Source organism: Triturus cristatus, chromosome 5_1, assembly GCF_964204655.1.
Source record: "Triturus cristatus chromosome 5_1, aTriCri1.1, whole genome shotgun sequence".
Taxonomy (NCBI): domain Eukaryota; kingdom Metazoa; phylum Chordata; class Amphibia; order Caudata; family Salamandridae; genus Triturus; species Triturus cristatus.
This window is the reverse complement of record NC_140587.1, coordinates 442,626,838-442,653,630: the sequence shown is the minus strand read 5'-3', so window position 1 is coordinate 442,653,630 and position 26,793 is coordinate 442,626,838. Positions and strand designations below refer to the sequence as shown.

The 26,793-nt window shown below is 46.4% G+C and overlaps 1 protein-coding gene and 1 long non-coding RNA gene across 3 annotated transcripts in view; one reads left to right on the top strand and one right to left on the bottom strand.

Moving 5' to 3' along the window:
• Window positions 1-23,344, top strand: part of LOC146831027 (neural-cadherin-like) — a 473,840-nt gene extending 450,496 nt beyond the window's left edge. Inside the window, exons 30-33 of the mRNA XM_085605228.1 lie at window positions 8,928-9,105; window positions 12,161-12,414; window positions 19,442-19,596; window positions 22,056-23,344. Coding sequence (XP_085461354.1) covers window positions 8,928-9,105; window positions 12,161-12,414; window positions 19,442-19,596; window positions 22,056-22,469 — 1,001 coding nt within the window. The 3' untranslated portion in view covers window positions 22,470-23,344. The remainder of the gene's footprint in view (window positions 1-8,927; window positions 9,106-12,160; window positions 12,415-19,441; window positions 19,597-22,055) is intronic.
• LOC146831025 (uncharacterized) overlaps window positions 1-26,793 on the bottom strand; it is a 226,232-nt gene that overhangs the window by 30,757 nt on the left and 168,682 nt on the right. The gene's annotated exons all lie outside the window — the stretch shown is intronic.

Here is a 26,793-nt window from a genome sequence, read left to right as displayed (position 1 = left end):
AAGTGTAGTTTCTAGCAGCGTAGATGAACTCTATTTGGAGATATACTAAGAATGTAGTTGGAGTACAAAAGGGCTGAATCACAAATGGTTTAGAGGTTTTGTGCAGTCAAGGTATTAGGAATTTTAGGGGCCCCTCATCCTAATTTGGAAATAGGGGTGGCCACATAACTTTTTGAAACCCCACAGATGGCACGGTGCAAAAGCTTTTATCACCCAGAACCCCAGAGACATGTTCCACGCTACAGTGGAATTTTTTTCTACATCCAAATTAACATACATGGGTGTGACTCACAACTTTGTATGCACAAGTACACACAACTTACGTGCTTAAAAAGTCTGTTTGCAAAAGGTTCATGATCCGCGAGATCAGGATGAGGGGGCATTTCCACACACAGATCTGATCCGTCACGGCAGAAGATATGGCAAGCGCAACTCAGATGTTTGTGGATGGTACAAATATTTTCTGTGCTGTTTTTCACTATGGTAATGCAAGTAAAACTACTCTTGTAGGCAGGAGCAAGGTCCTTTCTATGGTGGGAAAGGAAAGAGTACATCCTGTAACTTACGTGGGTTTAGGAGACGGGGTTTCTCCAATGGAAAATATTTTCGCCTTAGTGAAAATCAATCAAAGAGAAGTGTGCCCTCCCATATTAGCACTGTGTGCGCTCCTATAAACTTTCTACCTTGCAGACTCGAAGTACCCCTGGAGGTTTACAATGGGTAGGTTGATTTTATTAACAGGGCCCTTTATTGCAACATATGGCCCCCGAATCGTTGTCTGTATTATACTTTCGAGGGCCATTTTGTCATATGGAATTACAATAGATACCTTGGGTTCTGTTAGTAGTTCCTATATCTTGACTACTACATGTGCTGTTATTGTATGTACTGTCATGTTCATGCCACTTGATCTCTAATAAAAGCCTTGTCCCATTATTGACCATAAAAGGGTGAACCGATTGCATTTACTGATGCCTTTTGGTTCCAATCCCACTTGCGTTCTACTTGCAGAAAGGTTGTTAATCACCATTCAGTAGAAAAGTTGTTGGGGCATATTTACAAGAACTTAACACCGCCATAGCGTCAATTATTTTACGTTACAGCTGCTTTTTTTTATCGCCTTATTTACAAAGTGCCGCTAACTGCAGTTAGAGCCACTTTTCCAGTGTGAATGTTAATTTTCAAAATCGCCACTTCTGCTTGCAGGACTTAACAAAAATGAGATGCAAGGTGGGCGTTCCCATGCAAAAACTGCCGCTTACTCCACTTCGCGATATTTACAATTAAATTTCCGTCCGGCGATAACCACTCCAAAAGTACCACTAAGTCCAATTAGAGGCCGTTTTTAAAGACCAGAAAATAGCTGCTCTTAAAATTGGTGCAAACACTTGGGGCCTCATTTCAGGGGTTTTGGTGCTGGACAAGGCTGCAAGGAATGTTGCTGCGCTGCCCTGCGACAAAGCAAAAGGGCAGGAATGTGTACTATCAATAAGATAGGGTGCGTTCCTAGGCCTCGTTCATGAAAAGTGTTGCATCTTTGTGACAAAACAGCATTGCAACACTTTTCACTGCATCCTTCTTGCGATGTGCCGTATTCACTGTACAGCACTCCATGGCACAATTAACGACAGATACGTCTGGAATCCTGACGTATCTGTCAGTGGTAAAGTCACGCATTTCTGCAGTTGTGTCACAAGCATGATGCAACTCCAGCAATGCATGGGGCCAGCCTATCCCTATGGCACTGCATCACCCTTACTTCTGCCATGAAGCAAGCGTAAGGTTCTGACACAGTGGCGTCCTAGAATTCTTGCAGTGAAATCTGATGGATTTCACTGCGCCACTCTTATGAGGCTTTGTTGTGTGGGAACGCCCACCCTGCATACATCATACCTGTCACAGGAATAATGTGGCAAAGGGTTTCACAAGGTCACGCATATGCCTAGATGCGTCACTTTGTAAATACGGTGCACCGGAAGGGATCAACAGGCTCATGAATGAGCCCCCCTGTATTTTTCCCCTACATTGACGCACAATGGCTGCCATGCGCCAATGCAGGCACCCTTGCGCCATGGTGTTGCGGAGTTGATTGATGTTGTGCAGGAAGGGACACCTACCTGCACAAAACCTATCAATCCAGGGTATTTCATTTTCTTCTGTGTGGTGTGCGTTGACGGGGGATTTCAAGGTTGTGTGAATTTCAGGGGTATTGTTGGGGCTCCATCTCTTCTCAAGACGTCTGCCGGTGCGTCTGGACTAGTGGAGGGTGGGAGTGAACCAGTTGGCCTTCTTGGAGTGCTGTTTACTTGGTCTTTTCTTGAGGGGTGGCAGGGTGTCGGCACAGTTGGAGATCCATTGGTGGAGGTTGCGTGCTGCAGTGTTGGTGTCTGTAAGCGTTGGCGAAGTGGTGGTGCTGAGGGAGTTGACGAGAAGTTCTTCGGTGGCCTTGATCCAGCTGCGACAGGGGGGCGATGATGGCGGTGGTGCACGGTGGGCGTGGTGAAGGCGTGATGTATACAACGATGGTCGGTCCAGTAGAGTTCTTTGGTGTGGCTGTAGTTGATGTTCCCGCTGGCGGAGAAGACAGGCTTGAGCGTGTCTCCGGCTATGTGTGTTGGTTTGATGACTAGCTACTTGAGTCCAATGTTGGCGAGGTTGCCCAGAAGGGGGGTGGTGTTCTGGTCACTGGGGTTGTCCAAGTGGAACTTCAGGTCTCCGAGTAGGATGTAGTCCGTGGATGGGAGAGCCTGGGGTGCAATGATGTCTACAATGGCATCGGTGAATGGGGGTTCATGGCCCGGGGGCCTGTAGATGAGGGTGCTGCAGAGGGTGGTGTTGGGGTTGGTCTGGATCTGGAAGTGGAAGTGGAGGTGTTCCATGTTCGCCGTTGGGTCATTAGAATGTGTGCTTTTGTAGACAATGGTAATGCCTTCTCCTGGACGGTCAGGGTGGTCCTTGCGGGTGATTTTGTAGCTGTCGGGGATGGGGATGGCGATGGCAATGTCTGGTCCGGAGCAGAGGTTGGTCCAAGTTTCCATGAAGAAGGCGATGTCTGATGAAGTGGCGTCGAGAAGGTCCCAGATTTCTGTGGCATATTTGTGGAGGGAGCGCACGTTGAGGACAATGCAGTTGATCCGGTCGGGTGCTTGTTGGTAGGCTGGGCGGCAAGAGGCGCTAGTGTGCTGATGTGGCAGGGGGTGCGCTTGCAGTTTTGGCAGGCACAGGGTGCAAGGGTATTCTTCGGTGATGCTAGATGGCAGGCGGCATGGCGTCCAGGGTTGAGGGCGAGGAGGGTGCTGGCGTCATAGCAGTGGAGTGTCCAAGAGGCAGGATCCCTGGTGCTGGGCACGGTAGAGGGGCGGACGGACGCAGAAGGGCTTGCCTTTGGCGCACCAATGGCACGCCCTCTGTGCATGGCTGCACAGCATCTGCCAGGGGGGGCTGGACAGCTGGGAGGCGGGAAACACGGGAAAGGACATTGGAGGGGGTGGTGACGCAGGGATTGCAGCAAGAATGAGAGAGAGGCTAGGGAAAAAGGGACTGCAAAAAAGCACATGAAAATAAAAGCCAACCAAAGCAAAGATTATAGGAAAAACAAAGGTAGAAAATCAACGGAGAAGAGCAGAAAGATGAACAAGGACAGCAGAAAAGAGGGACAGGAGGGCAGTCAAGCTGCACAGCAGTGACGCTCTACCACTGGACCACCAGGGATGAGGCGCAGGCAGGAGCCTGTGGGTGGAGGAAGGACTCGAACACCTGACCTTAGGGTCAGAGGAACCAGCAGCAGCAGATGGGGACAGCAGCAGCAGCAGCAAGACAGTGCAGGGCTGTGGTAGGAGGAACTCCACTAAGAGTTAGTCCTCCGTACACCCAAAAGCAAACTAACAGGATGCAAGGAAAGGCAGCACCACCTGGTTGCCTCTTCCGATCTAAGAGTGTCGACCAGATTCTGTGTTCCCCAGCAAATAACAGCGGTTCAAGCTGCATACCCAAGGGCCTGAGCCAGAACCGGCCCCAGTGCCCCTGGCACCCACTGCCACCAATGGCTGATCTCAGTGACTTGAGCCAGTTAGTGGAGTACCCCACCAGTCTTGTGCGGTGCCCTCGGTGATGTAGGCCAGCCTCAGTGCAGGGATTGCTCAAGGCAAGGTGTGTGTCACCCACAGGCGCGAGGCCTGGGCCCAACTTGCCCCCGGTCCTCCTCCGCTACGTGTCCCACCTTCTCCTCACCTGGAAATTGATACCGGGGCTCAATGCGTTGTACTTTCTCCAAATCTGTGACTCAGCAAGCAGGAGCCTCTGCCAGGCGGTTTTTCGCAAGCCTGGGTACAGCAGTCACCGCCAAGTCCGCTGGGGATGCAACAGAGCCCCCTTAGGCATGAAGTTGCAGTGCTCCCACCAGACAAGTTTGATGCAGCTCAGGGTCCTCACCCTCCACAGCGTCCAGCCAGCGCAACATCCTCCGGCCTGTGATGCAGAGAGGCGCGGCCCACCATTGATAATCTCCTCTGTCAACCACAGTGTAGTGGTGGCACCTTGTATGCGATGCAGACCTCCCTACGTTGGTGCGCAGGAGCGCCTCTACTGTTCACAGCTCCAAGGGGCGCCAGGCGGTGTTCTCACACAGGTCAGCAACGTGTCTCCATGCGACCTACCAGACTTCACCACCAGGTAAGGGCGATCACCGATGCCTCAATGTCTACCACCACAGCCCCGCAACTCCACAGCACCTCTGCCTCCCACTCCTGGTCACAGACGCAGGCACAGCGAGGCCTCCGGGGACTGTCCCTGCTTTCAAGGTTTTGGCTGCCATGGTATTGCAAGGAGGGCGCTATGAAAAGTGATGCATCACTGATTTTTCCCACCGATGCGCCTCGTTTCATAACTGTAGCCCTGAATCTGCATTTCCTCTTCCCCAGGGACTCTGGCTGGTCATCCTGGCTGTTGGAAGGTTTGGGGGGGGCGGGTGTTGTTCTGTGCTGCACTTGGCCCTGGCTGCTCCATTCTGCATTCCATTGGTTTTATTTCCTAGTTTTCATTGGAGGTGGACTTATAGGCTATTTTTGCCTCTTGAGTCAAAAAAAAGTCACGTTGAGCTGACTAATGGGAGTTTTTTTTTAATGCTAATGGGCCTTTCGTCACTTTTCTCTCGCTAACATCAAAATTTGTATAGCCTTGACGCTAGTGTTAGCGGCTGTTTTTACCACGGCTAGCTGTTTCTATCGCCATGTAGCGACGTATTGTCACTACATCGCTAACAGGGCGATAGTTTTTGGTGATAGGTTGCGTTAAGAAAATTGCTGCTGACTAACGATAGCGTTAGTTAGTGGCAATTCTTGTAAATATACCCCCTACTTCTATATAATACTAATCCATCTTAGATCAGTTGGTTTGAAATAATTTATACCAATGTTCTCCATGAAACAAGCCCCCTCTCTGCATTATGCGGGTACATGAGTTGACAATGTGCAGAGGCTATTTCAAAGAGTAACATCATTTAATGCTTCTTTGTCCTTATATTTTAATCATATTAATTATAATTAATATAACGACAGGGATGCCAAAAATAATACTATCAATCAGTGACACTTGTAAAGCGCGCTACATACCCGTAGGGTCTCAAGGCGCTGGGGGGGGGGGGGGGGGGGGGGGGGGAGCCGCTACTGCTCGAACAGCCAGGTCTTCAGCTTCTTCCTGAAGGGGAGGTGGTCTTGGGTCAGGCGCAGGTCGGTCGGGAGGGAGTTCCAGGTCTTGGCGGCCAGGTAGGAGAAGGACCTTCCTCCTGTAGTCGCTTTCCGGATGCGGGGGACGGCGGCGAGGGCGTGGTTGGCTGATCGGAGGTGGCGTTTGGGAGCGTAGAAGTTGACTCGGCTGTTGAGGTAGCTCGGGCCTTGGTCGTGTAGGGCTTTGTGTGCGTGGGTGAGGAGGCGGAAGGTGATTCTTTTGTTGACGGGGAGCCAGTGAAGGTCTCTCAGATGTCCGGAGATGTGGCTGGTTCGTGGGATGTCGAGGATGAGTCTGGCTGAGGCGTTCTGGATCCGCTGGAGTCTTTTCTGGAGCTTGGCGGTGGTACCGGCATAGAGGGCGTTGCCGTAGTCCAGTCGGCTGGTGACGAGGGCCTGGGTGACGGTCTTCCTGGTCTCGGTGGGGATCCACCAGAAGATCTTCCGTAGCATGCGTAGGATGTTGAAGCATGCCGAGGAGACGTTGTTGACTTGCCTGGTCATGGAGAGGGAGGAGTCCAGGATGAAGCCCAGGTTGCGTGCATGGTCTGTCGGTTTGGGTGCGGTGCCCAGGGCGGGGGGCCACCAGGAGTCGTCCCAGGCGGAGGGAGAGGAGCCCAGGATGAGGACCTCCGTCTTGTCCGAGTTCAGTTTCAGGCGGCTGGTCGTCATCCACTCGGCTACCTCTTTCATCCCTTCGTGCAGGTTGGCTCTGGCGGCGGCGGGGTCGTTGGTCAGGGAGAGGATCAGCTGGGTGTCGTCGGCGTAGGAGATAATGCTGAGGTTGTGTTTGCGTACGATGGCCGCGAGGGGGCTCATGTAGACGTTGAAGAGGGTGGGGCTCAGAGATGATCCTTGGGGGACGCCGCAGATGACTCCGGAGGCCTCTGACTTGTACGGTGGTAGGCGGACTCTCTGTGTTCTTCCGTCGAGGAAGGAGATGATCCATTCCAGCGCTTTGTCCTGGATTCCGATGTTGCTGAGGCACCGTACTAGGGTTCGGTGGCAGACCGTGTCGAATGCCGCGGAGAGGTCTAGGAGGATGAGGGCCGCTGTTTCTCCATTGTCCATCAGGGCTCGGATGTCATCGGTGGCGGCGATGAGGGCGGTCTCGGTGCTGTGGTTGGCTCGGAAACCGGACTGTGAGGGGTCGAGGGATCCGTTCGTCTCGAGGAAAGCGGCCATCTGCTGGTTGACGGTCTTCTCGATGACTTTGGCTGGAAACGGGAGGAGCGAGATGGGGCGGTAATTCTTGAGGTCGGTGGGGTCCGCTGTTGGTTTCTTGAGTAGAGCGCTGAGTTCGGCGTGTTTCCAGCTCTCAGGGAAGATGGTGGTGTCGAAGGATGTGTTGATGATGTCTCGCAGGTGGGGTGCGATGACAGCGTCGGCCATGTTGAAGACGTGGTGAGGGCAGGGGTCGGTCGGTGATCCGGAGTGGATGGAGTTCATCGTGCGGATGGTGTCTTCGGTGCTGATCGGGGTCCAGGCGTGGAGGGTGGTGGTGGGGGGTGGTTGCTCGGTCATGGTGTGCGTCGGTTGGTTGTTGAAGTTGTTGTGTATGTCCGCGATCTTGTTGTGGAAGTATGAAGCGAGGGAGTTGCAGAGGTCTTGCGATGGGGTGATGTCGTTGTTTCCTGCGCTGGGGTTGGAGAGCTCTTTCACGATGTTGAAGAGTTCCTTGCAGTTGTGTGCGTTGTTGTCCAACCGGTCCTTGAATGCTGTTTTCTTGGCGGCGCGGATCAGCTGGTGGTGTTTCCGGGTGGCAAGTTTGAAGGAGGTCCTGTTGTCCAGTGTCGGTTCCCTTCTCCAGACTTTCTCGAGGGCTCGGCAGTTCTTCTTGGAGCTCTTGAGTTCGTCGGTGAACCATGGGGCTTTCTTGCTGCTGGGTCTGCTGGGCGGGGTCCTCAGTGGGGCGAGTTCGTCTGCGCAGTTGCTGATCCACTTCGTGAGGTTGTCGGCGGCCTGGCTGGGGTTCGCTGAGCTGGCAGGGGGGTGCTGGCTCATGAGTTTAGCATTCCGATTATTCTAACAATAAGTGATTGAATTTGAACACTAATTCATATAAAAATGCTATAAACACTGGTGTTAAAAATAGGGGACCGGTTTTAAGCATGCTACCTAGAGGAGCTTCTCCTTTTCGACGCCACACCTTAAGTCTGAGAGAAGGGACTCGCAATGGGCAAAGCCACAGAGTTTCGTGAGCGTTCCTCCTGCACAGGCGCACTTACTCAAATCAGACACTGTTCTGAAATGTCCATTTGCAAGGAGGAACCTTGAAACCCGGGCTCTCTGAGAACTGGAGCACTGGGAGGTGAATCAGCATTAGCCAAGCCCTGCAACAAGCCAACCAGCCCTGGTCAAATGCCTCCAGTAACTGCCATACTGAGGTCAACAGCTCCCCAGGAAATCCCTGCATAGGGGTCCTGGTCTATCACAGGTAACGGGTGCTGCCACCATTTATATGGCTCTACATAGGACTTCTCAATGATCTACAAAGTGCTGGGCCACTTCTAGCTAATGAGACCCAGGTCATAAAAAATATAGCCTTATTCAATTCCAAAGAATGGCCCAATGTCCACATTTGAGGCCTACTAGGAACTTAAAGTCCAAGTCAAACTGCATCCTTCCTTTAACTGGATGTGCCTCTGTCCAGATGTCTTAAAATAGATGCTAGTGCCATGAGTCAGGGTGCAGTGCATAAAGGACCATGAGTAATGCTTCAGCTTCTGTGCAAGTGCAAAGGTAGAACAAGAGTTCACTTAGTACCATATAGGAAACATCTTGTCATGTCCTCTTTATCAGTTGAGCACATGGGTGAGATTATTCAACAGTGCAGACAGCGTGACAGCTGTACTGATTCAGGCGGGTCACTGTACAGTGAAATTCTTTGTGGATTGTCTCTTTCTACATTATCGCTTTTCATTGAGATGTATCGGGGTATGTTTTTATTCAAGAAATCTGACTGCAGAAAGACAGATTTAAGGCAATGTGTACCCAGACATACCTATAAAAAATTAAATAAAAAAAGTGTGTTTTGTGTTTTTGAAATATAGCTTTAAGCAAAGATATGCTGCATGCCGTTTGCAAGAGTGCTCCTCTAGAGTGCGTAAGCAGATCCCTGCATGTGTGCTCTACAGGTTTTTGTATAATAGTTCAGTGAAAAGATGCCTGGTTGGGAATAAAGCTGTGCTCCTCCTCCCTTAGGTTGCATGCGTGATGTCCGCCTGAATGGTCGGCTTCTTTCCTTCGACGACAGCACTGGATTCAGCACAATCCTGAGCCAGCAGGGTACCACCGGCGGCTGTCACTCAGATGCCTGCATCAGCCAGCCATGTCAAAGCCCCTTTCGTTGTGCAGACCTGTGGAGAAAGTATGAGTGCAGGTACTACTGAAATGGTCTATTCTAGTTCTGAGCAAAACCCTTCCTGTGGGATGAGGCTGTAAAGTACAGTTACCACCTCACTCCAAGCTAGCAGCCAAATTCCATATATTGTCAAATGAAAGCCTATGACCGGAAATGTGTTTTCTGAGAATGCTGACGAGCTGCATTTTTATTCTGCATCGGGGTAATCAATCTCCAGCTAGATTTCTATGCGTGGATGCAAACATCTCCTAAAAGATGGGCCTGTAGTACAGGCCTCTTGTAACACCTTTCTACTGTGCAAAGCCAGGAGTCAGACCAGCACCACAGGGGAAACCGCGGTTTCAACGCGGGTAATACCACGCGGGTAGGTTACAACGTCGGCGTTACCACGCATGGCATTACATATTAAGTCGTTTCAACGACTTGCGCTAGATGGCACGCAACACCAGGGAATGTGTTGGATTTTACATCTAAAACATTCCCTGCTGTTGCACTAACTGGAGTAGGAATAGTAATTTATACTATTCCTAAATCCAGCGCGCCATCTAGTGCAAGTCGTAGAAACCACTTGCGATGTAAAGCCATGCGTGGTAACAACGCGGACGATGTAACGCCCACGGTGTAAAGAGACATATTCGCACCACAGATAGCTCACATCATACCTACCAGTGGATGAGGAAGACCGTCCTGTGTCTGAAGCCCTTGCCCAGTGGTTACTAGCTTCCAGCCTCACTGCATAAAATGGTCCTGCAATAATGACTGCTCCGGAGATACATACGATTTTCCTTATTCCTAAAAATCGTCTCCTGTACTGTAGTTCACAGTGCCATGAGGAGGGTCTTAAGAAATGTTGCACCAGCCACTGAGGGTTTCACTAATCAACACATTCAGTCAAATGTCACCCTGGATACCCACTTTTGTGCCTCTGCTACAGTGCAAAGAACCAAGTGCTGTATTGAGTTCGACAAATACCACATTATAAGCAGATCTCATGTCATTAATATCAGAGAGCCACACTATCTCTGCAAACATTAGCACTTCAGATGGCTTCTAGAAGTCCGTGGATTTATAGGGAGAGAAACATACATTTTCCATCTTCATCTTGCCTTCCAGTCTTTAACCGCTCTGGGTCCAGAATGTGCCACCCTCAGCCTTCCTCTGCAGCAACACCTCTTCAGCACATGACCAGCAAACTCCCTGCAGTTGCTTTACTTAAATGAAGGAGATCTTTTTTTTCCAGCAACCAAGGGCTAGATTTCCTAAGCCCCTGCGTCGCACAAACCTTAAGTGAGATGCACTAATCCACCTTGCGTGGCTTGGTAAATCCAGAGTAATGCAAGGTAGCGCAAATCACTTCCTTGCATTTCTCTGTGTTAGGTAGGCATGCCATGGGTGGAGCATGGGCATCCCCAGGCATCCATCTAGAAATGTTGATGCAATCCCAGATTTACTAAGGGTAGTAAACGTGGGAATGCATCAAAATGGTATGCCTTCCCAATAGAGGTGTAACGAGGAGAAATATCGTTATTTCCCCACGTTATTTCCTCTTTCTTGAATGCAGCACACATAGAAAGCAAAAAATGCCTCTAAGGAGTGTTTTTGTGCAGGAAGGAATTCCTTCCTGCACAATAACAATCCTGCCTGTAATGCACGCACTCTTGCACCATGCCTCAAGGGCGCCTGCATTGGCGCTAGGCAGCACTCAGTGGACCAGTGCAGGAAGAGAGCAGGAATTCTTCATTTCTTGGTAGATAGGATGCATTCCTGCTCTCTCCCTGTCACGCAGCGCAGCAAGTTGTCTTGCGGCATTGCCTGCCATTTTGATAAATATGGCCCACAGAATGTCTCCTTTTCTGGGAAGTTATTAATATACCAAAGAATGTCTGAAAATAATTGCAGTATAAAAGCAACAGGTTCTGCCTTTGAATTTTTGAAGAACAAATTGAATCTGCTCCCCTGTCTTGTTGCCACTGGTTTGCTGTTCACTTGGCATTACATTGAAACAGGCATTCACAATGATACGGGAAGTGGTGACCTGGAATGGCACCTGCTGGCTTTCACTTCCGGATCGTTGCGTGTACCTTCCTTTTCTCCCCGCAGGAGGCTACTGCTGGGAGGTTCCCCGCCTTTGGGCCTCTCTAGCTAGTATTGTCTACCAGCGCTAACCTGAAGAATGTACTTAGCATGTGGTGATGGCAGGAAATAAGAATCCCAATATTTTCCTGTTCCTTCTTTTCACTGATAACCTGATCCCTAGGTGAGGATTAGGGTGAATCCGACTCTGCCTTTGTGGTGAGCTCCGACCCACCATCTTAAATGTTGGGGATTTCAAATGGTGAGCTTACCACCTAACATAACAAGTGTATTTGTAAAGCGCACGTTCACCACTACGGATATCTTGGCGCTGAATAACAGATGTTTGTTGTTACCCAACTCAATGGTACTCATTTTATCGACCTCAGATGGATTAAAGGCTGAGTGGACCCGCCGGGATTTGAACCTGTGACCATGAGGTTGAACACAGGCCCCTGCAGTAGATACATTAGTCCACTGAGCCACCAGACCCGGCATACTTGTATTTTATATGACTATCCTATAGGCCAAAGTGAGAAATATCACAATTGTACTTAATATAATATATAAATAATCTTTTAAGTTATTGATAAACTTTTAGTTGCACAAATAAATGAATTGACTCGTGCACTGTCAAAGTCTAAACAAAATTTGGTTTTAAAGTATCAGAGCTCTTTGTTCTTGGGCAAGCCACTTTTCCTCTCACTTTAAACATGCCTTGAAAGTGCAATGAATAGCTGGGAGTTGTTGTTTTCTGTCCCTGTAACTCGGGGCCCTATCCTACCAAATACACTATAAGGGATAATAAGGTTTGACCTTGAGAGTAAAGCTGCCTATTTGTCACACAGGAGGGCCTGTTACTGAATACATATAACTAGAGCGATATGTGACTGTGGCCTATCATTTTAAAAATACTTTCCACGGTTACCTCTTCTGGCCAACAGATGGCGGCATATTCTAGATAGTGGTATAACTGTCTTTTTCGTCTTTTATTTTTCAGGTGCCCATTGAACAAAGTGGAAGTGACGGATGCTCAGACGGGTGTGAAGGTGTGCAGCCCTTCCCCTTGTGGACAATGGAGCTGCCGAAATGGGGGCACGTGTGTGGCGCAGTCACCGTACAAGTTTGTGTGTCAGTGCGCCGACGGGTACAAAGGAAAGACTTGTGAAATCAGCCTCGTGAAAGCTGGGAGAACGATGGGCCTGAACTCCGGCTCCATCTTGGCAATAAGCATGTGCCTGCTTGTCTTTATAGGTACTGTGACGCAAAATTGTGTTATAGTGCAACAAGGGGAGAAAAATAATGCCCATATGTGAATTTGTTACAATTCTGTGAGGATCGGGACATAGGGGCATATTATCAAGCACGGGGTTAAAATTATCGCCGCTTTAGCGGCAGAAAACTGCCACTAAAGCGGCGATAATGGGCTTGATAATATGCCGCAGAGAATTCCCATAGAAGCCCATGTTGACACCAGAAAATGGGCTTCTATTGGAATTCTCCAGGGCATATTATCAAGCCCATTATCGCCGCTTCAGCGGCAGTTTTCTGCCGCTAAAGCGGCGATCATTTTGACGCCGTGCTTGATAATATGCCCCACAATACTTAGAATTCATGCAAAATCCCCTACACTCATTGCAAATATGGCATTTTGTCTCTGTTTATTTGATCATTTAGGCAGCTCTAGAACACGGGTAAAGTGATCTTGTATTTGCTGCCACTGAAAGGGGGAACACTGTCTTAGGCTCAGTTTCCAGGTCTTTTTTTATTGGCCTTGACATAGTAATACTGGTCATGGCAGTGAGAGCATATCCAGGCGGCAGCCTTAACTGTAACACACGTGGCAGCAACTCTGCATATCTTGAATCGCACTAACCAAAGACAGAATTATGCATTGGGAAGTGAAATGTATTGTATCAGGCCCGGCTCCAGGAATTTTTATTTGGGTGGGCCACTGCGGGCCCAATTTGTCACTTCTTGTGGTAGCCTACAGGACCTAGATTACATCATATCTACTTGCAAACAGCCATCATGATACAACAGATCGATTCTGTGTGTATACAGAGCATGTGGAGAGTTATTTGAAAGTAAGAGTAATGTCTGGACCCAAGTGCAAACCCTCAAATTCCAGCAGGCCAGGCTTCAACACAAGATCTTCCAGGCCAGATTAAACACTTTTCTACCATCCCTCTCCGTTGCGCCTTATCTCACAGCTGACCTTGGGCCCCCAGCCCCATATCAGCCACCATCCAGCTCCACTTTTATTATTCCCGTAAAAACTGTGCTTTAAATGGGGAAACATAAGTGCAGGTACTCATTAAATTGAGCTCGGGCGTGGTTAGTGGGCGGGGCTGGAGGCGGAACGAAACATAGTGATAGACATTTCTATCGAGTATTCATTGTGCCCTTACATTTCCGTTGATAGTAGTTTCAAACTTCCCATATCTGCAGATTAATATCTGGATATGTTAATAAAAGGTGGTGTGAAGACCTGCTGGGAATAGGCCCTAAATCATAACAGAAGTAGCTTTTAAATGAAAGCAAACCATCAACAGCACTATTGAGGCTAAAATTCAGTGTGCCTCCGAACAAGAGAGACTTTTGAATAGCAGCATTAATAATGAGTTGTACACCAGTTGCAGGACATATCAAAACATGTGAGTAATGTATCAATAGAAACAAAACTTAACTCATTACACAAAATGGAAGGCCAAACACAATATGTTAATCTTTTCTTTTTTTTGCAATATTTGCAGCTTCTTACTATCATACTGTTCTTACTTGGTTGCATTTGGCACAATATCCATATATTCTAGAGTGCACGCGCACATCACACAGAAACAAGCGGACATGCACACACTAAAGCACTCCACACATTTCTTTGAATCTCTCGCTCTCTCTTTTCACTTGGGATTCTTCCTGCGTTTCCTCACAGCAAGGACAGTGTGAATGTGATTAACAGGCCCTACTCTATCAAACACAGCAGGACAGTGAAATGTTCAACAGCCGGGCATTCCCTGCATAACGCAAATGAGCCACTGCTGAATGGTTCAGCAGTGACTCAGGTAAGAGGTAGGAAGGATGCTTTGGATGTCAGAATGCCCTATAGATCTGCTTCGCTCTGATACCCTCGAGCGCATCAGTGACCTTACCTTTCATGAGTACCGGTACTCTCCCTTGCTGTGGAAAAGTGCCAGTACTCAGAGCGCTAAAAATAAGAAGTGCCGGTACTCAGTACCTGTGAGTACCGGCCCATTTAAAGCACTGCATAAAAAACATTACTAAAATCATCTTCAAACTTAAAACACTGAATATATTAGTAAATATAATTAGCACACACTTTAAAATATGTTCCACAGTTGCCCTAATGGCCTGACTGCTAATTAAATAAACAAAAACGGAAAGGCCATGACAGGGCCGGCTTTAGCGCTAGCGCAAAAGTCTTTTTTGGCGCCGCGCCAGTGACTTCTTTATTCGCATATACCATTACTACCACCCTCCAGCAGTGCCCTTCATCTCTTTGTAGCCCTTCTCTCATATGCATTTCATTTGTTGTATAGCGCTACTTATATCAGTGTAGGGTGTCACAGTACTTTACATCACACACACATTACACAGAGACAATGAATCATAGAAGTTTGTAAATCAGCCTATAGGGAATGTCACATAAGCCAATGAGGATTAAAAGGTGGAGGAATCAGTTGTCATCCATACTGGTGGGCAGTATATTTTAAGAGGGTTTGGGCTGGGGAAGCACAAACTCGGGATTTAAAGCATACCCCAATGGTTGGGGGTTGGCTTTACTAACAAAAATGTATATTGGCCCAAACTCTTTTTAGCAACTTTAAATAATGAAAGAGTGTGGAAGCTCTAACTATATAGCAACACAACAAAGTGAAGTTCTAACTTTGCCATTCATGTTTGTAGGCAGCTCTTTGATAACAGTTCATAGGTCACTGTCCTATGTTAGGATTGTAACTTCTGAACTGCAGGTAACAAAATAATCTCTGTGACAAGGGTAGTAACCCACTGAGCTATCCATTTAAAATACATCTTATCTGCATTTCAAAACTACCAACAGACAAAGGATTGCTCTCCAGCAGGATCATTAATCACCAGTAACCTGGATATTTTTATTGTTGTCTTGCATCCATGGCCATGATAATGAAAAAACTATGTAAATGAAGCAAACACAAAGTATGTGCCTTGCTGGGCCTGTGCGGATTTTAAAAATAAGAACAAATAGTAACACATTCTCTTACCTACTCAGCTAGTCAAACTTTGTGTCACAGCCTGATCTGATAAGCTGCTGCAGGGGTCCGGAAAGGTGAATAAGGATAAACAAATGTCTTTTCTCCAGCGCTGAATACACAGGAGGATGGAAGTTACTCGGTACCAAATAAACAAGGTGTCCCCTTCGCCATGCCCCACTGTACCTGCACAACACCGCCCACCCTATAAAAGGAGATGTGTGGGGGTGCCTGTGAGAAAGAGCCCAGGTCCAATTACGCAACTCCCAGAAAGGAAGAAAAACAACGTTCGGAGGAACGTTTTAAATTAAAGATGCCATTTTATATTGGCCTTCATGTCCTCACTGCGAGGGCTAAGGATCTTGTTTGGGTGGGCCTGGCCCACCCGCTAGAACCGGGCCTGTATTGTATTGTATTGTAATTGCATTTATATAGCGCTTACTACCCCTGACGAGGATTAGTGGTGAATTAGTATAGTGAAAAATTAAAGTAATTTGAGTGGTGGATATTAGTCGGTTATTTTGAGTGAGAAGGATAGCCGAGGGATAGAAGAGGGAAAAAGGTTTGCATTTATATAGCGCTTGTTACCCCTGATGCGGTGTTGAAGCGCTTTTTTGGCGAGTAGCATGCTACTCCGGAACCCATAAAGGATTAGTGTTGAAAATTTGTATATTGAACTATGAAAGTAATTTGAGTGGTGGATATATTATTCAAATTATTTGGATAGAGAAGGGTAGCGGCGGGATAGAAGAAGGAAAGATGTTTGCATTATATAGCGCTTGCTACTCCTGATGGGGTGTTGAAGCGCTTTTTTGGCGAGTAGCAGACTACTCTGGAACCCATAAAGGATTAGTGTTGAATTAGTATAATGAAATATGAAAGTAATTTGAGTGGTGGATATGTTAGTCAGTTATTTGGATTGAGAAGGGTAGGGGAGGGATAGAAGAGGGAAAAAAGTTTGCATTTATATATAGCGCTTGTTACCCCTGATGGGGGGTTGAAGCGCTTTTTTGGCGAGTAGCACGCTACTCCGGAACCCATAGTGTATCCCCAACACGCATTATTACCTCATGTCTGCCACATGTGCACAGTCCTATCTCTGAAAGAGGCAATGTATAAAGAAATGGGAAGTATAGCAGTATTTATAAGAAGCCACCAAGCCACAAAACATTGAAGGAACATTTTTGTGATCTTTTCACTGGTGAGTCGACAGTGCTGGTCATGAGTACTGGAGCCCAGCATATGGGGGACCCGCGCCACATGAAATATTGCTGTCTTCTTATAGATCATTAGAATCCCTACCGTGGCACCGAGTCCTCTCCCTGAGTTTCTGGAAACAGTCCATAGGAACCTTCTGACATTTCTCCAACACAACCTCTGGGTGCGGCGCATAAAGGCCACTGCTGTGGTACCAGTCCTTCCTGAATTGCTCCAACAATGCCTCTGGGTGTAGTACATGAAAAGCATTACAGTACCCATTCTTTGTGGACTGCTTCTGGGTACAGGGTTGCATTGGGATCAAAAATCTGCACGGGCACACCAAAGAAAAGTGGCCCACACTGCTTCAGTGAAGTCTTGCGAAAAGAAAGGGGGTGGGGGGCATGTTTTAGTAACTTCACTTAGATTTTAAAAATGCACAGATTAGTTCACACTGCTGAGCCACACATAAATGTAAGTGAGACCACTTCTGCTCAAGCCCCCTTCCCCGCTTAATCAGCATACATTAATGGGCCGGCCCAGCAAGAGAAAGGGAGTGATACCTCCACCCATCTGCCTCTAGAAAGGCCACTCAGGCACCAACTGGGCCGCTGGCGGCATCCTAACAGCATAGACAGCCCCCAGGCTGTCCAAAAAAGCAGCCCACAGCTGGAACTCGGCTATCGGCCCTTCTGCCATTTTCCGAGTGCCTGCGTTACCAATCCGACCCTGTCTGGGTATAGCCAAGAGAACCCCTGCTCTGGGACGTGGGGTATAGCCCCTAAGGTATGGTACAGTCCCTTCCTCAATGCTACCTCTCAGTACAGCCTATAAGGGTGGCACCGTGTCCTTCCCTGAGCTGCTGCAATAGCCTGTAAGACCCACTACGGTGGTACCCGTGCTGCAGGGCATAGCATGGCTTCTGGAAATACTCCAAAGGACCACCACTTTGTGACCTGTGACAGCCCATAAGAACCGCTGCTGTAGGACCATGACCACCTCTGGGTAGCTCCAATATCTGCCTCTGATTATATCATGAAAATACCACCACTGTGGTACTTGTCTTTCCCAAGTTGCTCCACAGCAATCTGATGAACAATAAACCCCTTACTGCATGATTTACAATGAGCATGAAAGCGCATGCTGCTTTGTAACAGCTGGTCCTGCTAGAATATGCTTGAACTACAAACATTTTTTTGCATTGCCATCAAACACAATGCTACACTACAGCCTGAATCAGTTGTACTCGTCAAACTACATAGCAACTTTCAATAATTTATCAAACACATTTCTATCCCAGAATTAAGGGTGTGAAAACTGCACGAACGGCACGACAAGCCATTACTCACATGCATGTGTATAGTCCATTATGTCTATTACCCATATGCATGGCAATGCTAGTTATGGTGTGAAACATCCTATCAACAAGTACATGAAATTAGCATTGCACTGCAGCCTGCACTATCTCGCAGTAACCTGCATGGCCAGAATTTTCCAAAACTGCATGGCACAAATGGAAACAACATGACTATCTACAACTCTTACACCTCAATAACCGCTAACACTGGACGGGGTGCCTGCTGCTTGTATACATGTATAAATGCTTATACCATTGCTTTCTTGCTTTCATTTGGTCAAAAAGGCACCCTTGAGCCATTAAATGTCGCACATGCAGTGCTTCAAAAGTCTCACTAATACTAGGGTCTACACACAAAAACATTTAGCACCCAAGATGTTTCCTGAGACTCTGGGATTTTCTAATACAGCAGTGTTTAAATAACCCTATAACCAAGGCAGGCGCAATACCTATAATTCCGTTTTGTATACTGAGAAACGTTGATAGGGAGAGACTGCACTGAGAAATCAATCACCCAATCTCATTGGCCACTACTTAAAGGTTTGAAATATGGGCATTTGACAATGCCTTGGCTGTGGGACTTTTTCCTGCCTCCTTCCAATGTAGACATACTTTACGGTGTTGCTGTGAAACTAAGAGGATATGAAGAGACTTGCACAATACCACACAGAATCCATGGCACAGGAAGCAAGTAAACCTGTTAAACATGTGCACGTCTTTACAAATTATTGGCAATATTACATAAAGTTTACAAAAAAGGGAGCAAATTCGTAATCCGCCATATTGAATACTTTAATAATACAATAGCAGTCAAGCAAACAGGTTTTGCCTCAGTCTCTATCACTTAAACACGTTGTAGGGTAAACATTTGATAGTTGCATAAGAGGAAATGGAGTAAACAGGTGTTCACTCAAATTTATCCTGAAGATGTTACATATCGCACAGGAAGGAAACATTGAGCACTCGACACTGTACACATATTTTTTTATTCTGTACATAATAAATGAAGAAACAAATATACATTTGTAAATACTTTTCAAATGTGAAAGATGTGACCAAGTTTTATTACAGGTCAGTTTACTCGATTTTTGACGAAAGAAAAAAAAGTATGTACTTTTTGGTTATTGCTCCATGACCTTTATCACAAGCAGGGAAATGGTGTCAAACTCATTTTCTAAATTTTTTGCACCGATGCAAACTTGACACAATATGCCCATGTCTCTTAAATATTGTTGCCTAATTGCTAAAACCGTAACAATCTATTAAAAACATTTTCTATAGCTCTAAATTCAAAATATAAAGATGTTTTCATGCTGGCCATTTTTACATTGCGTTGAAGAAACCCGAGTTTTGTTCGTGTCACTGACGTTAGGTGAGATAAACAGTGTGTTGTATGTAGTCGTTCTAGGAAATGTACATTCTTGGATGTCTGGTCTCGGCGCACATCACTCAGCTGTGCCTGCCCCTATCATTTCAGCTCTGCTGGTCTCTTACACAGTGTGGAGCCAGTGGGGAAGATCAAAGTTTCGCAAAGGCGCTGTTTACCACATTCCTGCTGAACATGAAAGCTGGGAGGACATCCGAGAAAACGTCCTGAACTACAATGAAGAAGGGGGCGGAGAGCACGACCAGGTACAGCGCGGATATTTACAAGTTATCTCTAACACTTCTCTTGACTGTGCTCGACTTGTCCATGCACGCTCTGCGGCCACAAGTCACCAACTCCCTTCACTGCTAAGAGTGAGGCGAAAAACAAAGCGGTGTCTTTTAGTGTGGCCCTTTCCCCATGGCAATTCTCAGTAAAGAATTGTGGCCCTCTTTTATGAAAAGTGACGCATCACTGCGAGAAAACAGTGGTGTCCACTTCATTCATTGCGCCCTCCTTGCGACACCAATGATGCGTCATATTTAAAGTATGACGCATCATGAGCAAGGAGTTACAGATACGTCAGTATTTCTGACTTATCTGTAGGCGCAGTAATGACGCATTGCTGGAGTGTCACAAAAGTGACGCAACTCCAGCAATGGGTCATTACACATGGGCAAGTCCCATGTTAAACGTGTCTGCGTCAGTCTTACGCCTGCCATGAGTGCAGGCGTTAGATATTGACGCATTTGCGTCCTAGAAGTGGTGCAGTGAAATCTCATAGATTTCACTGCGCCACTTCTACGACCCTTTCTTGCGTTGGAACGCCCCCCCCTGCACACATTATACCTGGCGTGGGTATAATGTGGCGCAGAGGTTTACAAAGTGACGCATCTACCTAGTTTCGTCACTTTGTAAATAAGACGCAGTAGGGCAAATGTTTTACACAGCTGGTTCGTCACAAAAAGTGATGCACCAGCGGCGCAAAAGTGACGCAAGTGCCCATAAAAAAGCTCATTGGGGGAGATTTACAAGCCCCTTGCGCCGCCGGTGTATCACTTTGCGTGACGCACTGGTGGCACAGCCTGCTAAGTGCTATTTACAAGAACAGGTAAAGTCACCCTGCATGACTTAACCTGTGCTTGTAAATATCGCCCCTGTTCACGGAACACTTTGCATGTTAGGGGTGTGACATGAGTGTTGCTGTGGGTGTTCCCACGCAACACCCATGTCCACTGATGCATTTCCAGATTTACTAGAAATCATAAATCTGGTAATGTGTCAGAATGCTACGCCACCCTAGGGGTGGCATAGCGAGGTGCAATGAGGAGAAATGTTTTCATTTCTCCTCGTTTTTTCCTCTTTCAATGTGTGCTGCATTGTACAGCACACACTGGAAGAGGAAATCACCGACATTAATTGTTTTTGTGCAGGAAGGTGCCTCTTCCTGCACAAAAACAATCTCCCCAAGACGCAGGCATCCTTGCACCATGGTGCAAGGGTGCCTGCACCGGCGCCTGGCAGCAGTTTGCGCGCCAGCGCAGGGGGAAGCACAGAGATGAGACATATTGTTGTAAATATGTTGCATCCCTGTGCTTCTAAACGAATGCAGCACGGCACAGCAAAATGCCTTGCGGCACCGCGCTCCTTTAGTTTCTTGTAGATCTGCCCCTGTGTGTCTAACAAACGTGATTCAAAAACAGATGTATAGCTCGGGTCAACAGGAGTCTTTTCCACTGCAATCTGCAGCTCTCTTAAGAGCGGAAAGATCTAATAATAATAATAATTGACCAGAGCTGGGAATTTTGGGATCAATACATTCCCACTGTTACGATCTTATGGTGAGGTCTACAGAGCCTTTTTAAGGCCACAAATTATGTGATTCACAAAAAACACATGGTTTGCATAAGGAAAATAGACTGTTCTTCGATTCATTCTATATGCTCCAAGTTAAATGATTTATTCAAACATCTATATTTTTTTAACTTAAACAAGCGAATCAAAATAAAACGAAAGACCTATAGAAGAGCAGTTTGTTAAAATTACAAAATAGTCCCCGATCGGGGAGATTCACACAGAAAACAATGAATATAGGCCTGAAATCAGTGCTATGTACTATAGAAGAGCAGTGTCATTTTAGTTTGCTGTTGATACTGGTGATCAAAGTTACTCGTGTCTTAGATACATGAAAGTAATCGCAGTGCGAGAACAAAGCAGAACCAGACAACAAGTAGAAAGAATCGTAAAGCAGTCAACATGGTCTTGGGTAATGATAGAATTCCCCTTTCGAAAAAAAAAGGGGAGAGTCTGGTTGACTTTGGATCGACTGTTTTGCATTTACTGATTTCCTGTGAATTTCGTTTCTCTATAATGCTTTATTTTATTTACTTATTTAAGTATTTGTGAGCATTGCTTAACCGACTACGTGTTGTAACAGTGTAAATAAGATAAACTTTGTTACTCCAGTAGAGTCCACGTTTTTAATGATTAACTTATTGCATGGTACTGGACAGCCGAAGCTGCATCTATAGCTCCAGAACTGAGTAGATTTCACTTACTATTTCTGTCTGGTGTATGAAAACTATTTTAATTTGTCACATGACTAGGTCGCCACTACAATCCCACAACACTTCCTTGTGCAAAGGAGGTGGTTCAGATGTTGCTGTTTTTGCATGGTGACAAACACATGCTAATGTGATGCTTGTTTTTGCATTTCTAATTTCAGAATGGGTATGACATGCATGAGCTGAAAAGACCGCTGCGTCCTATTATCCCCCAGTCACCAGTAGGAGCCAAAGAGCTGCTCCACAAGACACAGGCATGTCCCAAGAAGCTGATGTGCTCTACACTAACGAAGAGCCCACAACAAAAAGGACCACATGCGCCTGCAGCGGGAGCGCCAGACTTCAAAGAGTACGTGTCTCACATCATATGGGAGGCGGACAACGACCCAAAAAACTGCCCGGCCGACCTCCTGCACATCTACTGCTTGGAGGGCCACGGCTCACTGGCCGGGAGCCTCAGCTCCTTGGACTCGAGCAGTGTGGATGAAGACCTGAACTATGACTACCTCAGAGAGTGGGGCTCCAAGTTTGATAAACTTAAAGAACTCTATGAAATCTCAGATATACAAGCATGAGAGAGAGAACTTATCCCTGCTCCTACTTTTGTGAGAGGACTGAGCTGTGATCTACCGGATATTTTAGTGTGGACGTAAGAGCTCAGTAGAAAATGGTGGATACAGTCAGTTGAGATCCATCCAGTGAACTGTACAGAAAGCACTGTCGAACGCTACAATGGGAAGCGCAGAAATACCCTGATGGTTGTGGCTGACGGCAGCTACCCACAGGATCCTGTGACACAAGTACTTTTCATCATGTAAATATTTATTTATTTATTGCATTCCCTTTTTTAATGTTAGTTGAATCTGTATGGTTCACATTTCTCTTACGACAATCAACTGGAAGCATCATTTTATAAGCACTGTACAAATGTAAAAATCCGAATTTAAATGGCTTTGAATGGCATATTTTTAACTATTTTGGATTAATGCTTGAAAAGATGTACTTTCTAAATATGCCGTGGTTTATTTTTGTCTCTTTCGAAGAAAATTGCATTTTGTAAGCGTTAGCAGAAAGATCAAGTCCATTGCCCCGTGAGCATTATCGGGCAAAAATGTGACTTCACCACCTTCGCACATAAACCTGCCACTTGAAACCCTGGGAGGGATTGCTGCACTTAAAATAGCTCACAGGAGCATTAAGGGACCGGAAAGCCAACAGAGGACTGACCAAGGACTATTTTTGTGTGCCTACAGATGCAGTTGTTTATTGAATTTTTAATACTATGCAGCAAAACGCGAGATCCACTGCAGCAATTGAACTTCCTTTTCCTGAGGTGCAGGAACTATCCTGGCGTGCAGTCTTGGAGTTCAGTCATTTGTAATTTTGGAAGCGCCATTTCTGATTCTTTTGCCAATATTTCTAGAATTCTTTTTAATAAAACTCTCTTACCTGAGATTAGGCTTCCTTATTTCTACTATACATGTATTCCGGGTATTCCAGATTGGGTGCCATGTAAGTATTTGGTAACGTCATAGACACCAGAGGAGGAAACGATATAGGTAAAAAGGGCATTCCTGATAAAATTAGAGGTCTTGCTCTATGAAAAGAGACTTATTTGCAAGTCTTATGGGATAAGCATGTAGTAAAGGAAAAGGTTGTGGTGCATTTAATTACATGACAGCTAGAAAGAAAAAAAATCATCATTTGTCAGTTATGGACACTGATATGCAAAAAAGGTTAAGATGTTACGGACCACCCCCAACATGGCACAGAAGGCCACGAAGGAAGCTGTCCCTGTTAAAACCAAAGCAAAATCCAAGGCTTTAAAAGCTTAAAAGGCTGTCCTGAAGGGGGGGGGGGGGGGGGGGGGGAGTAAACAGTCACAAGAAGAAGACAATTAGGACAACCGCCACCTAAAGGAGGCCGAGGACCTTGAGGTTAAGTAGGCAACCATAGTATCCCAGGCAGAGTGCCTAGGAACTAACGTGACCATTGTGCTAACATTAAGTTTCAGCTTACCACAGAGTCTGCCATGAAGAAGACTGAAGATAACAACATGCTGGTCTTCATTCTTGCTGTCAAGGCTAACAAGCACCAGATCAAACAGGCTGTAAAGAAGCTGGGTAATATTGATGTTGCCATGGTTAACACACTGTTCAGACCCGACGGCGAGAAGAAGGCATATGTGTGTCTAGCTTTAGCCTACAATGCACTGGATGTAGTCAACAGAAGTAGAATAATCTAAGCCTACTCTGTAGACGCCAGTACAGTTCAGAATTTAAAAAAAATCAAAAAGATGCTTTGGAACACAATACTGATCTCAGTTGATTATCCTACGAGCAGATGTCTCTTCCCTACTCCTAAGCTTTCCCAGTAGACAGACTGGGTTGACCCTGTAGGCCATGGTGAGTAGGCAAACCTTGCCTTCAAGCCAACCCCACCCAGAACACTAGGACATACGGCATTACCTGTTCAGATAAAAGCTGCAAATTGGTTCGATGAAAGAGTACCCCAACCCCTTCTGTTTATTGTAGCTCATTGACTTAGAAGTATGATACATACCTCAGCTACTGCAGGAAATCAAACCTAATTCAAGGATTATGAGGGTGGGGAAACCAGGAACCACCTCTGGAAGGTGGAGATAGTTGGAGGTCAAGGTGAGATGTAACAAAGGCTTAAGTAGACTAATGTCTCTGCTCCACCGTAGTCCCCCAACTGACCCCAACACCTCTAGTCCCACGGCTTGTCCCTGCTCCCAAGCCCATGAAATCATAGTTTTCTCATACCAAAATGGTGTGGGGAAAAATGAAACACTCCATGGAGGCAGCCCTGGCCCAAATAATGCCCACTGTCATTATAAAAATTGGCACTGCAGGTTCATAGTTGGAGCAGAGGTTCAACCAGCCCTGAAGGAACAACAATATTGTGGCTTGAAACGCCACTGGGCATATATTACGTAATACCTGTAATCACATATTTTCAGCTATGTACATACAATTTGAAAAGGGTAAAGCTTTTCTCAGAACAATTTAATGTTTCAGAATAAAAGCACTAATTTGAAAGATCAACATGTAACGCGTGGGCCCTAGTGACGTATCCAGCCCATCACCCGACTCCTAAGCATAGACATGTAGCTGAACTCCACACTCACAAGTTCCAACTTAGGCGCTTCTGGCCCTTACCCCACAGACAAAATGGAAAGACAACAATACGTTGCAAAACAGTACATATTTCTAAGAAATTATAAATCATAAAAAAGAGAAGGTAGAGAGCATGGGAAGTTGGCTGGATATACCGCAGATTTCTTCCACTAGTGTGGTTTCTAGTAGAGAGCTGGAACAGTTAACACCAGTGAAGGCAGTTCCTCCAGCGAAAATCCTCTTATAGATTTCATAGGCTTTTGTTTTAAATATATCTTTATTATTTTATGAGAAATCAATCAAACACTCACTTGTCGTCAAATTTATTCTTGTACAGGAAATTAAGTTACTTTGTCTTTTTGACGCGATACAAGTTACTCCAATTTTCTAGATCAGGCACTTAGGGGCACATTGCGAGTTTCTCTAATTTAGGTGCGAAGCTACAAGGAGGCGAAATCTCCGATTCGGACTGGTATCCCCGCACCTAAATTTAGGGACGGAAGAGTTATTGGGGAATAACATGCAGACCCGGGAATACCATGTTACATTCGACATGTTTTACCTCTTTCTGTGTACATAACAGGCCCACATCTGCACTTCTATATCACCAGCTTGGAGCAAGTGGTAAATAGGTGCTAGGGCTAATTGATGCGCTGTGGTATGTATAGGCGGGGCTCTGGGAGGGAGAGCGGGTGAAGCAGCTTAGTTAAGGGGATAACTGCGGGTGAGTCTGGGACAGGTGCAGGAACTGCCTGCAACTCCCGCAGCACTTCGAGTGCAGTTTCTTTCGGGCAAGTCAGAATGGCCTGGACCCAGCCAATCATAATGAGAGCACTAAGACTTTAAATTTAGGATAATGTGACTCTGTGCTTAAGACCAGGACCAGCAGTAGTCTTCAAACTTATTAATGCCGCACCCTCCCGCCCCCCACCTCCATGGGAAACAAAAATCCATCGGGCACCCCCCTAAATTTTTCACAATTATTCTGTTAAATAGGCAATGTTAAAATATGTCTAAACCTATTTAAACACTGCAGTTAAGTTTTGTTACCCTTTTTACACATACACCAAGGGGCAGATTTACAAGCCCCTTGCGTCATTTTTGCGCTGCCATTGCGTCACTTTTTGCGATGCAGCCGCTGCGTAAAAATACGGCCCATTTACAACCTGACGCATCTAGGGAGATGTGTCACGTTGTAAAGCCCTGCGTCACATTATACCTGCGTCAGGGTGGGAGTTCCAACGCAAATAAGCCTCATAGAAGTGGCGCAGTGAAATCTACAAGATTTTACTGCGCCACTTCTAGGAGGCCTCTGCGTCAAATTTTTACGCCTGCTTGAAGCAAGCGCAAGGAGTGATGCAGCACAATGAGGATAGGCCTCCCCCTGCATTGCTGGAGGTGCGTTGTGCTTGCGATATGACTCCAGCACTGCGTGACTTTTGCGTCAACAGATGCATCATAATTTCTGATGCATGTCAATCCTTCCACCATGGTGCGCCGTATTGTAAATTGTACAGATGCGTCACTTTCTTGTAAATCTGCCCCCCAGTGAGGATATACATAACAAAATATGTTATTGATGGCCCATTACAATCATTTTTTATCATGTAAAACAATGCATGATGCTTCTCTTGACCAGAGCCTGCCCCCCTTTCCCTCTCGGGATCACTTAAGGCCCCCCAGAGTGGCCAGCCCCCCAGTTTGAAGATGTTTAGATGTTTGATAAGTAGCTTACAACTACTACCAACTTTTTAAGGCT